Here is a 15612-nt window from a genome sequence, read left to right on the forward strand (position 1 = left end):
GATATGTGGTGGCAAAGGGAACAAGTCCTTTGAAGGCTCGCTGAGTAAGAAGTGGGAATGAATCTGTGAGTTTCATCCAGAAATCAACACCAACTCTATTAAATTCTTCCTCAAGACTAGCAGAGGACTGAAGATCAATCAGCTCCTCTTTTGCTGGGTTTGTCATCTCTCATTTCTGACAGATCAGTGGTAAAAGGTCTAAAGATCCATCTTTCTGTAGGTATCATGTCTTCTGGAAAGTAGCCAGTGAAGTGATGCTTCAAGATGTTCAAATGTGCTGTGATGTCTTCGTTTATTTCAGGTAACGCACCAGGTTCTTCTCTAATGGCCTCATCCACGTTTGGAAAATTTTCAAATTTTTTTTTAGATGAACTCTTCGTGCCCATAAATCCAGCTTTGTCTGCAATGCTTCCATCTTTTCACCTGCTTCAACGATGGTTACTGATTTTCCATGGAGTTGTTTGTTGACTCGGTTAAGATGGGTAAATATATGTGAGAGATACCCTAAAGAGGCGATGAACTTTTGAATCAGAAAACTTTTCCCACAGCTTTGAATCCCGGTCACGAAGAAAAACCTCTACCTCAGTACGGAGCTCAAACACTCGGTTAAGAATAAGTCCACGTGAGAGCCACCTCACTTCAGTATGAAGCAAAATAATTGAATGCTCAGAGCCCATCTCATCACAAAAGGCTTTGAACAAGCGGTGATTCAGTGCTCGGGCACGAATGAAATTAACAGCCTCAATAACTTTCTGCAAAACCATTTTCAGATTTTCAGGATGGGTTTTCGTAGCTAATGCAAATCTGTGAAGAACACAATGTGTTGTTATCACATGGGGTGCCTTTTGTTTTACAAGTGCAGTGAAGCCTGATCTAACTCCCATCATGGCTGGGGCTCCATCAGTACATATTGAACCAACTATGTCCCATGTGAGATTGTTCCTTTCAAAGAAGTCTTCTGTTTTCTGCATTATGTCAGCAGCCTTTGTGGTTTGTTGGAGAGTTTCACAGAAGAGGAATTCATCCTTCAGTTCTTTTCCACATATGTACCGGACAAAAACGAGCAGTTGTGAAAAATTAGCAACATCACAGGATTCATCAAGTTGCAAAGAATTTTTTGCTGGGCTAGATTTGATCTGTTCAATAACTTTTTGACAAATAGCTTGAGACATTTCACTAAGTCGATGAATTGTGTCATTAGAAAGGGGAATGTCTTGAATCTTGTGTTTTGCTTCTTTCCCACATACATGTTCAACCATGTCTAAGGCACAAGGTTTAATCAACTTCTCGGCAATGTCGTGAGGTTTCTTTGCCCTTGCTATTCGATGTGCTACGTGATAGGAAGCTGCAAGCATTGGTTTCTTGTTAGATACGAAGCCATGTTTGGGCAGTGTTCCTGCTGCCGTAAACCTAGCTCTCTTTGCCTCAAAGGTAGCGCGGTCATCAGATGCATGGGTAGGACGTGTAGCTTCCAGGTGCTGTTTTTGTATTGAAGGTTTCAATGAGCCATTTGCAAGAACTTTTGAGCACAGCAGACACCGAGGCTTATCCACGTCATCGTCAACAATGAAGTCAAAGCCATATTGTACATGTGAATCCAGGTATGTCCGTTTTTTAGACATGCCAAAATCTGAAAAGAAATAATAATTAGTTAATTATAATGTAACATTTTTCCATTCACTGAAATATGAAATTGATTTTTTTAAAAAATAATAATGGTATGAAAGATAGTTCATCCTCCCCATCCTACATAACATCCCCCTTATCCCCCCCCCCCCCAGGATCTATGCCCATGCCAGCCATAATTTTTCTAAGACAGGCTGACCAGGTATAGTGTATTGCAGAATTAATACTTAATTTTCAGGTGTGATATATTTACCCCCTGCCATGTAAATTTTTACCCCCAGGGGGGTAGATTTACCCCTGGTTGAGAATCACTGCCTTAGATGCCACACACCCCATAGACCTTTAGACCTCTTGACCATAGATAGGTGCGTATCCCTGTTTATACCCATCTGTACAGAATGGGAAAATCCAGGCTCCAGGGGTACACTTTTCTAAAGTTGAGACCCTTTTAGACCTTTTAAATCCTTAGACCTTTTGAGACCATATTTAAACCTTTTAAGACCCTTTAGACTCATTTCGGCATTTACATCCTTTAGAGCCTTTTCAACCCTTTTAGAACTGTTGGATCCAAACTACTTTTGGAATATACCCTTTAAATATGTAAACCCCTTAGACCTGTAGACCCTTTAGACCCCTTTAAACCATTTAGTCCATTTAAGACGTTTCAACATTTTAGACCACTTTATACCCTTTAATCCATTATAACCCTTTAGGGTCTAAAAGGGTTTAAGGGTCCTTTCACTGGACAAAAACTCGTGGAACACTTTTCATCAATTCAGGAGCCACTCGTCTGACATAGTTTCACTGTATGAATACAATCGTGTTTTCAGACCTTTCAACACCTAAGGGCCTCTAATTACCCCAACCACCGAAGGTGGACGAAAGTTATGTTTTCACCCTTGTTTGTCTGTGAGCAGGATATCTGAAAAAGTTAGGGACAGATTTGGATGAAACTTGGTGGACAGGTTAGGTGTGTGACAAGGATGAATTGATTATATTTTGGTGAAGATCCGGATCAGGTCAGGTCAGATATGGGAGCATGCATCGGAGCAGCGGGTGGCTATGTCCACTTTCTGCCAGTACTCCATTGGTCTCCATCTGGCCATCTCCCAGGCAGATGCCCAGCCCATCCCCATCTCCTTGAGATACCGATCAACTTGCTGCATTCACGAGGTATGTAGTTGGTCCATTGGCCTCCTCATGCACGAGGCTCCCTCACTGAGAGAATCTGGTGAGCTTCAGGAAAATGAGCCACATATCCATACAGCTGCAGCTGACACTCACGGACTATACAGGTCATAAATCTCATCTGAGTCCCTCTCAGCAAGTGCTCGTTCGACACAAAGTCAAACCAGTGATCGCCAAGGATTCTCCATAGAGACCTGGTACTGGAAAGAGTTAAGTCTTTGTTTCAGATCCTTGGTCAGAGTCCAAGTCTCACATCCATAGAGCAGAGTCACCCCTCAGTAGTTGTTGCAGTCCTGATGATCAGCCTTCACTTTCCATAGAGGGACAACAAGGCCCCTCTTCCAGTCAGTTAAGATGATGCCTGTGCTCCAGAGCACAGAACAGCATGCAACAACATGAGTACAGCATTTCTACCAGCCTTGAGAAGTTCAGCATGGATACCACTAATCCCAGGAGCTTTGACCCTTTCAACTGGATCACTGCAGCATGTGTTTCCCCAAACAAAGGGGGTTCATAATTTATTGGAGGTTAGGGGAGGTTATATCAACAGATGGTGGATCAGCCTGGTAAAGCTGTTTAAAGTAACCGGGCCAGCGGGCCTTCACTTCAGACTCCCCCGTCAAGAGCTCACCACCCTCCACTCAACTGCAGTACACCAGGGGACAAGTTTGGTGGAAACGCAATGCACTGATTCCTCTGTAAGCAGGACGAGAATCACTTGACCACAGGTGATACTCTACAGTCTACACTTTCACATATTCCTCGCACATCGTCCTCCTTGTCCATCCTCAGCAAATGTACAGTTTTATGCCTCAGCTCCCTATAAACAGTTCAGTTCTGCCATCAAGCCTAGCCCTGAAACACTGTTAATGGTATCCAGTGTCCCTTGAGAGACAAAGTTCCTCTTCGCCTGATGGTGGGTTTGGCAACATCAAGGATGGTAGTCTTGATGGCAATCTACAACTCTTCAGGATCCCCTGAAACACATGGATCCCTTCGACCCCCACACAACCTGTTCGTAAACTCATCTACCATTTAATCCTTGTGAATGCCAACATCCAGCCTTGACTGGGATGGTACCATTCTCTTGCATTTGAGTTGCAGCTTCAGAGTTTCTACAACAATCCTGTTCTTGGTCCTGAGGAACTGAGCACCCCAGTAGACCCCACAGATCTGGAGCAACCTCCAGTGACCATCAACTAGAACATGGTCATTGGAATACCAAGCCCAGCGATGTGGCTGTGGGCATTGAAACCATGAACCAGCCACCCTAAGTCCACGACTTCTTGTGACGTCAAGGAACTTCGTGCTTTTCTGGTTCCGAGTTCCAGACCCATGGGGACAACACATATCTCATAATCATCCCTACCAGTGCCAGTCGATACAATGAAATCCCCAAATATGAGAAGTGTAACTCGCCTGGGGCACTGATCAATCACTGACTCGAGCGCTGCATCAAATTTCTCCTTCTCAGTGAGATCACTCTCCTCAGTCGGAGTATACACAGTGACCAGGGAAATTACACCCAGAGAGTGATGAATCCTCAGTCAAACAATACACTTGTTGATCAGTGTTCCTCCCTTCCCATCAGAGTGAACTTGTTGGACACAGCTATAGAAACTCCCTGGGAATGGTAACCATCAGAGCAACTGGACCAGTGGTATGGGGAGCCACCCACCATGATCTCAGAAAGTCGATCATCTTCAAACCTCAGGAAATGCTGCAATACTGATGTTCAGATGCTGGAGCTCAGTTGACAGCAGAGACATGTGATCATCCTCTCTCAGAGTGAAGATATTCCAGGCACCCACCCAAAGGTACCGCCTCAGGTTAATCCGAGGAGACTACCATCTGGTGGACAACAACTCAGCTCCACCCAATTACACATCACCAGAAGCCGACTCAGCAAGGTTGGCCTGTGATTTCCCTCCCACCATCAAAGAATGGGGGTCCTGGAAGCTTTTGCCCAGTCCCATCCTCCAGTGAGCTGCCCTGCGAAGGACAGCTGCCCAAGAGGTGCTCCCACAGAGCAGTTTCTTCTTTGTTTGATTTGGTTGTTTTTTGTGTGCATCTTGTGGAATTAAATGTTTTTATGGTGGCCGGAGTGCAAATTCTGCCATCAACCTCGTAGAAACGGGTAACCCAACTGCAGAATGATGCCCACGGACAAAGTTGGGCACCAGATAGGGATGACCGTTGGCTCACGTGGAGCTCCTCTGCCTTTTTTCAGGATTTGTTTTTTAATCCTGATGGGTATCCATATCCAGACACCTTCCTCATCAGGGAACCTGGTGGGGGAGTCAGTTTCGTCACCAACAACCTGACGATGAAACAGGTTAGTACCAAGTTTACATGTATATGTGGCAAGTCACAGGTCTGATCTGGCCTAGGATTTTAAAGTGATTATTCACCATTGAGAAAGAGGCAAAAATTGATATATAGCACGATATCTCAAGAAGTTATGGATGGGTTCAGACAAAATTTGGTGGACAGACAGGTTGGGTGTATCATAAGGACCAATTTGTTTGATGTTGGTGAAGATCCAGATCTGGATTTGGATCCGATAATTTAATATTTTTTTAAAAGTGATTCTTCACCATTGAGAGAAAGGGACAAAAACGATATATAGCACAATATTTCAAAAATGTTGTGGACGGATTTGGACGAAACTTGATGGATGAGTCGGGTAGGTGACAAGTCTGAAGACGACAATGGTTCACGAGCGGTATTTGATGATGTAGATTGTTTCAGAAGTCAAGGATGAGACAATGTGATAATTTTTGACCAAGTTATAAAAATGTTCAACATGATGTGGTACGGGTGACAGGTTATTAGCTGCAAAATGTCGAAAACCAGGTTTCGTTCAACAACTTTCAAAATTTGACCTTGGCATAACCTTTAAAGGTCACAAAACAATGTTGTGGACATTAAAATAAGGAAACAGGATACGTGCTATAGCTTATTGGAGTTAGTTCGTCGAAGAAGGTCGAAAACCCGGTTCGATTCCCACAAATTTGAAAATTTGACCTTTGTGGCCTTTAAAGGTCAAAGGTCAAGGATTATGACCTTCGGTGCAAAACTTCCTCCAGAACATTCCAGGAACAATATAACGTTATATAGGCTATATGGCATTTCGCACTCCTCAGATTATCCATACTTTGATGAAATCAGCGTAAAACCAAACTTGAAGGGGGCGCCACGGGCAAGGTGTTCGAGATAGAGAAAAATGGTTTCAAGACTTTAGGTGAGGAATGACCTCAAGATTATGCATAAAAAATATTGTCATCCGAGCTCTCAAAGTTTGGGCGGTGGAATGATTTTTATGTCAAAATTCGCAATTTTCTAAGTTTTTGACCTTGGGATGAAAATGAAAAATCGGACAACGACAACTTTTAGATAATTCATTTTGCTATTCAAATACCGAAGAACCCATTACATTCAGTCAATTCCCTCGAAGAAGATAGATTTTTAATCCAACTTCCCCCTAAAAATGGCTATTTTTTGGACGTGGCTCCGCCCACATTGGGCGTGCCACGCCCTCATCTAGGAAAACAACCAGACATTGATATCGAACACATAACCAAGTTTCATCAAGATCGGATCAAAGTGCCTGGAGTTATGCTCTGGACAGACAGACACACAGACAGATAAGCCGGTAGGTGGACATGGGTAGTCGACTACCCAATAGAACCTGATGCGATTGGCCCGTTCGATGAGGAATGACCTGAGGATTAAGCACAAGAAAATTCATGATTCTTGCTTCAAGGGTTGATGCTGCAGATTGTTTTTTCGTTAAAATACCCCACATTTAGAGGTTTTTCGGCCGTTGCTTGGCAACAGAGGGGTCCATAGCAACGGTTCTTTCTCACACATAACTAGGACATACCATGAACCTACCATACCAGTTTCATGTATATCTGACTCATAGTCTCTGAGATATAACGAACTTCGTTTTTTTTATTGTTTTCGACCAGGATTCATTCAAAGTCTATCTCCTCCGACAGTTTTCATAGGATCCGGCTGGAAATTTTTGACAATATGGCTGAATGTACTGCCCACAGTCGCTCATGGCCCGATTTTTGATTTTCGAAAAAATAAATTTTTAATGATTTTTCAAATATTTCAAAGTCCTGTTGCTAGGCAACGGTGATGTCCATAGCAACGGTTCTCATTTGCACACAACTAGGTCATGGTATGAACCTACCAACCAAGTTTCATCGAAATCGCCATTGTATTAACGGAGCACTGGACCGAACAGGGAGACAGACAAACATATCGAGGGAAATACTGAAAATAAGGGTAGAAAAACATAAACTCTCAAAAATGTTTTTTTTGAGTTTTTTTTTTGGACTTGATCGACTACCCAACATATCGACGGAAATACTGATAAGGGTAGAAAAAAAAAATCTCTAATTTTTTTTTCGACTGGATCGACGACCCAACAGACAAGCTGGTTGGCAGACATGGGTAGTCGACTCCCCAATATAACATGATGCGATGGGCCCATTTGATGGGAAATGACCTGAGGATTAAGCACAAGAAAATTCATGATTCCAGCTTCAAGGGTTAATGCTGCAGATTGTTCTTTCGTTAAAATACCCCCACATTTAGAGGTTTTTTCGGCCGTTGCTAGGCATCGGAGGGGTCCATAGCAACGGTTCTTTCTCACACATAACTAGGACATACCATGAACCTATCATACCAGTTTCATGTATATCTGACTCATAGTCTCTGAGATATAATGAACCTCGTTTTTTTATTGTTTTCGACCAGGGTTCATTCAAAGTCTATCTTCTCCAACAGTTTTCATAGGATCCGGCTGGAAATTTTTGACAATATGGCTGAATGTACTGCCCACAGTCGCTCGTGGCCCGATTTTTGATTTTCAAAAAAAACAATTTTTTTTTATGATTTTTCAAAAATTTCAAAGTCCCGTTGCTAGGCAACGGTGGTGTCCATAGGAACGGTTCTCATTTGCACACAACTAGGTCATGGTATGAACCTACCAACCAAGTTTCATCGAAATTGCCATTGTATTAACGGAGCACTGGACCGAACAGACAGACAGACAGACAAACAAGCCGGTAGGCGGACATGGGTAGTCGCCCACCCAATAGAACCTAACGCAATGGGCCCGTTCGATGAGGAATGACCTGAGGATTAAGCACAAGAAAATCCATGATTCTAGCTTCAAGGGTTAATGCTGCAGATTGTTTTTTCGTTAAAATACCCCCACATTTAGAGGTTTTTCGGCAGTTGCTTGGCAACAGAGGGGTCCATAGCAACAGTTCTTTCTCACACATAACTCGGACATACCATGAACCTACCATACCAGTTTCATGTATATCTGACTCATAGTCTCTGAGATATAACGAACTTCGTTTTTCTTATTGTTTTCGACCAGGGTTCATTCAAAGTCTATCTTCTCCGACAGTTTTCATAGGATCCGGCTGGAAATTTTTGACAATATGGCTGAATGTACTGCCCACAGTCGCTCATGGCCTGATTTTTGATTTTAGAAAAAATGAATTTTTTATGATTTTTCAAAAATTTCAAAGTCCCTTTGCTAGGCAACAGTGGTGTCCATAGCAACGGTTCTCATTTGCACACAACTAGGTCATGGTATGAACCTACCAACCAAGTTTCATGGAAATCGCCATTGTATTAACTGAAATCGCCATTTTAAATACTGATAATTAGGGTAGTACAAATCTAAAAAAAAAGATTTTTTTTTTCCGACTACATCGACTACCCAACATAACAAATATAGTGGTCACTCTGGCTGGCGCTCGTGAACCAATAAACATCAGGTGAGGAAAACTGTCAAATTATGCACAAACTGGACATGAAGCTACGCAGTAAATTTGTGATGCTTCGTGTTATGGTCCTAAGAATGATTTTATTCACGTCATTCAAAACCTCCCCTCGAGACTGGCTGTTTTTGCATGCAATGCCTTTCGTGATTAAAGTGTGAAGATGGGTGGAGCTGAGGTCGAGAATTACCCAGCGAGGCAGAGTTTGGGCTGTTCGTGATGGTGTTTGAGTGGGATGGGGTGTTTGAGTGACCCGGGTCCTGTCATGCTGCAATGATCTTTGCTGCTCAATATTTTTAAAATCCTTTCTTGTTTTCACCCTCCACCCTTTCACCCTTTCACCATAGTCAAGTGAGTAATAACACATTATTCTCTCTGTTTGACCGTATTCTGGGCGGTGGGCGATCTCTGCATCTTGATGTTCCTAATGGTTCTCATGATTTAATGGTTTGCCTTTCTTTTATGATGTGAATTGTTCTTTTCTCTGTTTTGGATTGTGATTGCGGCTTGACAAATATCAAGTGTTATTTTTTTTTTGTGTGTGTGTGTGTGTGTGTGTTTGTAGTCACCGTTGTATTAAATGAAGCCATTACAAGATGCCATCTCTGTGCCTGCACGTGACATTTCTTTCTATAATTGTTGACACGTGCCGGTGGAATTATAGCTATCATTGGCTCTGAGCTATGCTTTAACTGAAACCAGTACATTTCGAAATGAGGGTTCGTACATCCAGCCGACAAGGCACTTTCATGGCTCGGCCAGATCTGATGCACACCATCGTCGGATTCTGTAAAGGTGACAATACGTGACTGAGACTTGCAGACTGTGGAAGAGATTGGACAACCATCTTTGCTCTGGTAGCATGAGTGATGCCATTGTCATGGCTTACAGATTCAACACTAAAATTTGCAGATGGTTCACCCTTCTTGCCCGCAGTGGGTGGAGAGTTCTTGTTTTGGCTCATTAGCAGATGAGGCACTATAACATGTGCTGGAAGCTCTTGAATGTGGATTTTGGTTGCACCTCCTGTTTGACCATTTTATAATGCAAGCAAATATGAGTGTGATTCTTAACACCTGCAGATAACTGGAGCTGGGCTCCCAGCAGAGGGTGTTGTGGTTCTAAATGCGAAATTGTTGACCAGGGTGTCGAGTGGAGACCAATGTTGACGAATGGTGACATTTCATGTACCCGAGCACGTTGATCATGGTACAGTTTCTGTGAGTGGCGACATTTCTCCAATTCCTCGTGGACAACGTTGTCATCATCGTGTTGGTGGATGATTCTGGTAGGCAATAGTGATTTGGATTTTCTACCCATGAGTAATTGAGCCGGACTTGATAAGTTGTGGCTCACCGGGGTAGAACACCAAGATAGCAGTGCTATATGAAAATCAGATCCCACACTTTTTGGTTTGTGGAGGATAGATTTCACTGTCTCGACGTGACGCTCAATCCATTCGATTTTGGATAAGTCGAGGATGACATGATGTGGTGAAAACTCCATGACTTGGTAAAGGAACGAAATTCAGCGCTGGAGAAAGGAGATTCATTTTCACTATTAAACAAATCAGGGATTCCAAACTCTGAGAATATTTGTACCAGTATCATAATAACTGTACACCTGGGAATGGACTCGGGCAGTTTACAAACAATAGGAAATTTTGAAAAGTAATCTGTGATGACCAGCCACTGAGCAGCATCAAAATAGAAAATGTCGCATCCAACTTTGCTCCATAGTCTAAGCGGAATATCATGTTGCTGTAGTGGTTCGGGCATCTGCGATTTCTTGGTGTCATTGGCAGGTAGATCAACAGTCCACAAGTCGCTCAATATCTTTGTTCATGTTGTACCAGTATACAGCGTCTTTAGCCCAAAGTCTGGTTTTCTCCTCTAGAAAATTGAGTTTTCGACTCACCACAAAAGGTTGATGACTTTGTCCAGTCTGAGATCTGGGCAGTGTCCCATAAGCTGTTAAGTTTGAGTGCGGGTGAATATTGTCACAAGTTCAAAAAGAAGTAAGAAATGGCATATCACGAGTGTGCCAATTTGGCGTCATGTCCACAAAATAATATGATCCACTCGGTGACTCAGGTGTCATAAATGGCCAGTGCCCGTGAGAATAAGCTGCTCACCAAAAGGGGCTCGATGATAGGGTGGAAGTGGCTTCCTCACCATGTTGTCACACAAAAACATGAGTACAACTCTGAATATCTGAATTGGTCTAGGTTTGCCTGTGCTGTAGCCTGGTATGTGTAGGCTTCAGGGTTTTCATGTGCATTCATTGTTGATGTACATAGTTGCTAGTATTTAAGTATGTCTGGTGTTGGCTTAATTGTTTGGGTGGTGGGCTTGGGATCCTAGTGATGCTGAGTTCAAATCGCACTTGGCTGTTGAATTAATACCAGGTGGGGTTGACTCTGTCTGTCATCCTTCCGAGGTCAGCAAAATGAGTGCCAGCTTTCTGGTATCCTGTGTCGGAGTGGCGACCCGTCCAGGATTGTGCCCAATAGCCAAGGAGACTGCTTAGACAGCACCAATGCTCTGCACAGAGTATGGTCCCAATGGATGTATGGATTTAAGTCATGATTAAACTGTCCTGGCAACTTGAGAGTTGTGCCAAAAATTATCTCGGCAGTACAGCAACCTAGGTTGGACTTAACTACAGTTCAGATACCTAACAAGTGATAGGAAGACTTGCTGTCCATCTTGTATTTGCATGGGCTTTCAGAGATTCTTTCATCCGTCGATGGAATCATTCCGTGAGCCCATTAGGTGATGGGTGATAAGCTGTGGTTTGCGCTCTCCTACTGCCAAGTATATCAGCAGAGCTTACGAAAGTGCTGATTCAAATGGATGACTTTGGTCTGTGGTTATTGTTGAGGGAGTACCAAACACAGCTACCCAATGTGAGATGAATGCTTGTGTTACTGTCTCTGCTGTCGGATTAGGGATGGGTATTGCCACCAGCCGACGAGTAAAACGATCAATATATGTGAGCAGGTATGTATTACTGTCTGATGAAGATAGAGGTCCAACTAGATCAATGTGAACATGGTTGAATCTGGCATCCGGTGTCGAAAATGTGCCAAAAGGAGACCTCACGTGTCATTGTATTTTGGATCTCTGACATACTATGCAGGTTCTGGACCAGTCCCTGATATTACAATTCAATCCCTGCCAGACAAAACACCGAGTAACTCAATGTTGAGTGGCTCTGATGCTAGAGTAAGACGAATTGTGTCGAGCGTCAAAAACTGCATGTCGATACACGCGAGTGATGTAAGGGCGAAGATCACCTGTGGAAACGTCACAGACAATCCTACCCTCAGAAGTGGTGAGTAGTACCTCTTTGAACTGGAGTGACAATGTCTCCTTCACAGGTTTGCAGCCTTTGTACCACTTCATCATGCTGTTGAGCTTCAGCTATGGTCGTGAAATTGATGATGTTAGATGCATCCAGAGCATTTATCGCAACTCAGGGGAGTGCACCTGCTGCAGAGTTGTTTTTGCAACTGATGTGCCCCTCAAGTCTGTCGTGAACTGGGAGACGACATCAAGATGCCATACTTCTCTTGGAGAGTGATGATTGGGTCCTCACTTAGGAGCGTAGGCCAATGGCTTGTGATCCGTATAGATGGAGATTGTCCTCCCTTCTCGTACAGGCCAAAAGTGTTTGACACCAATTTAGGCTACTAGAAGTTATCTCCCAAATGTGCTATATCTGGTCTCTGCAGGTTGAAAAATGCCTTGAAAAAAATGAGAGCGGTTGCCAGACGTCATCTACATTTTCTTGCAAAACTCCTACTCCCATGTCCGAGGTATCGACTAAGAGGCATTGTGGTGCTTTCGCGTTGGGATGAACAAGAAGTGTGGCCTCAGCCAACCTCACCTTCACGTCTTTGAAGGCAGACAATTCTTTTTCATCAAGGGTGATAGGCTGATTTTTCATATTCTTGTAACTTGTTATGTCCGTCATTGGCTGAGATATTGTTACGAATCTGGAAGCCATTTGCACACAAACAGACAGCAGTCCCTAAGTTTAGTTATTTCAATAAGTATGTGTATTGTTAGATTCCTCCCGATGTCTAAAGGGAATTACATGTGTGCGCTGCGAAGTTTCTTTCTGGTTAGATTTTTGCAATACCCAACGCCAACAAATCAATCCTTCACTTCTTCGCACCATCGACGCCATTGTCCATGTGTGTTCGAACACGGACGTGGGCGGAAGTTTCCTCACCTCAGACCACCGACTCCGCCCAGGAAAGGAGGGGGTTCCCCCCTGTCCAATCAAGGATGGCCAGCACATCATCCCACGAAACCCTGTCCAATCAGGGCAAAGATTACCTCAGAGGTCCGATCACCCCACCCCTACCGGGGGAGGGAAAAGAATCGCCGGGCTCCCCTTAGGGCTCGTTGGAGTTGGGTTGAAATCGTCGGAGAAGAAAGGGGTCGCCATTGCTCTTGGTGTGCGTCGTTTGTGGTCGTCGTTGCCGTGTCTCAAGCTGGTCCTCTGACTATTCCACAGCCGTCGACTTCCATCTCATTTTGTCGAGCAATAACCCAGAGTCCGAGCCGGGAATCTCTGCTGGCCCTCTGTGAGGAGCGACCCTGGCCCCCGCCTGGACCCCGTTATACCATGTCTGGGCTCGCTGATGACCCCGAGTTTCACACCTGCAGTCGCGGGCCAAACCGCACAAGGTGGCCAGGTACCGACCAAACTCTGACCTCCAGCCTGTCTATCCCCTTGGCTGCGAGGGTCGAAATAAAGATAATCCGGGTCCATTTTCTTTTGGTGTGTGTGTGTGTGTGTCTGTGGTGGCGCCGTTCTCTAAGTAGAAATTGTAGAAGTGTTGATTGCTCATTGTACATTGCCTGTATATTCGGAATAAGTCTGCTCTGTTTCTCCCTCCCTATTGTAAATATACCCCTGTTAAATGTTCCAGTTTGTTGTCCATGTTTTCTTTCATTGGCCGAGCACGGTGCGGGCTTGAGAAATAGTGAGGGCGTTTGTGCCGTACATTGTTCATTTGGTCCGGCAGGCTTTGGTCATCCCCGCTCGGTTACGCCGGATCCGAGTCGGTAACAGCAACTCGGTTCAGACAAAGTCGACTGAGGGTGTGGCTTCCCCGGTAGTTAGATGGCGTGAGTACTTAGGGTCCACTTGTCTATTCCAATTTACCTACCTCACGCCGTCGAAATATTGGTGACCACGGTCCTTTAAGCGACCCGTCGACTCCGGAGTTATCCGGGGTGACGACCTTCGATTCCGGGTGTTCGGTGGGAGATGGCCCTACTGCTCCATCTAGCGGTCGTTCCTCGCCACCGAACCCGGCACCACAACAATATGTCTGCACAGATCGGGATGAAATGCCTGTAAAGATTCACAAGGCCAAGAAACTCCCTCAACTTGCACAGTGATGTGGGTGCAGGAAAGATATTGTGGGTGCAGGTCTTGATTTTCTCCTCCATTGGACAGATACCGTGTTTATCGATGGCGTGGCTGAGAAAGGTGAGAGATGGCACCCCAAACTGGCATTTACTCGGATTGATGAGAACGACACACTAAGTAAGGCGCTCAAAAAGTAATCGGAGATGTGCGTCGTGTTCTTCCTCTGTTGGGCTCACAACTAGCAGCTCGTCAAGGTAAGTGTTGACGAAAGGGAGACCACAGATGACATCATCCATCAACCTCTGAAACATCTGCACCGCTTTATTCAAGCCGAATGGCATGCAAACAAACCCTTGGAGCTCAAAATATGTTGTGATGGCTGTATTGTGCACTTCAGTCAGCTCTACTGGTATCTGGTGGTATGCTCTGACGAGGTCTATCTTGAAGAGAACACATGTGCCTTTGAGAGAGGATGAAAAATCCTGCAAATTGGGAATTGGATAGCAATCAGGAATGGTGCGTTCGTTGAGTGCATGGTAGCCAGTAGCCACCACCTGGCTGCCAGTCACCCGTGACTGCTTCGGTACCATATGCAAGGGTGAAGACCAGTTGCTCTCAGATTGTCATATGATGCCGAGTTCAATCATGTGCTCAAACCTTGACTTGGCAAATTTCAGACAATCTAGGGCAAGGTGCCATCGTCGTGCTGCAACGAGACGTCCATGACCTTACTCTGTGATGAGTGGTAAAACAATTGGTTAGAAACGAGATTTTTAAAAAGCATGCCTAAACTACTGCCATTGGTTGGACAAGTAAATGGAACGAAGTTCATGATGTAAAAGTCCAAACAAGTTGGCACTGATGAAAAGTACACGACACTCGTGTCCAAAATGGCCTGAGCGAAGTTACTGCGGAATGTCGTGTCTCATTAATCTGAGGAATAAGGACTCTCTCACTTTTAATGTAATTACACTGTTTTGAACTGACGGCTCATCCCGAAAACTCCATCAAGTCCGAAGAACCTCTGGGCTCTGGGAGGTCCTTCACACAGACCAGCCATCCGCCGGTGATGAGTACTCAAGTCAATCTAGTTTGTTATCATGAAGTGTTTCTTGTTGGAGTTGAGGGAGCTACTCAGAGGAGAAACCTTTCAAAATCAACACAAGTCAATGGTAGTTGTGTTGAGTGGGCGAGGAAGATGGGATAAGGAATCGGAAAGGTGATTTTTCTGACGTTTGTAGCAATCAACGGCTTGTCAATGATCAACGATGGTTTATGATCACAGAGCACATTAAACACACTACTAGAACAGCACTCAGTAGAGCGCATACCTCTACCCAGGGCTGGATTTAGACATGTGGTGCCCCTGGGCAGCCTTCAGTAGTGGAGGCCCACCCTACCTTGGAATACTAAAAAGGTGACAAGACATATTTACTATTACAGTCATCCATAAAGTATATTTTTTAAGAACAAATAATCTGAACTTCTATATAAAATAGAGAATGAGATAAGATGAATATCTTGTATCTGTTCCACTAACTACCAACTACCATTCAGGTACTCACAAATACATTTTTTCTTACATTTTTTTTTC

The 15612-nt window shown here is 44.1% G+C and overlaps 1 protein-coding gene and 1 pseudogene across 1 annotated transcript; both read right to left on the reverse strand.

Moving 5' to 3' along the window:
• Window positions 1-473: 473 nt before the first annotated feature.
• On the reverse strand, window positions 474-1622 carry LOC147022019 (protein FAM200C-like). Its single transcript, XM_085890479.1, has one exon. The coding sequence runs from the start codon at window positions 1620-1622 to the stop codon at window positions 474-476; it is 1149 nt and encodes a 382-aa protein (XP_085746605.1).
• A 7566-nt stretch (window positions 1623-9188) lies between these two features.
• On the reverse strand, window positions 9189-10383 carry LOC147022020 (uncharacterized; annotated as a pseudogene).
• Window positions 10384-15612: the final 5229 nt, after the last annotated feature.

Source organism: Eptatretus burgeri, chromosome 8, assembly GCF_056783735.1.
Source record: "Eptatretus burgeri isolate ZD-2024b chromosome 8, Ebu_testis_v1, whole genome shotgun sequence".
Lineage (NCBI taxonomy): Eukaryota > Metazoa > Chordata > Myxini > Myxiniformes > Myxinidae > Eptatretus > Eptatretus burgeri.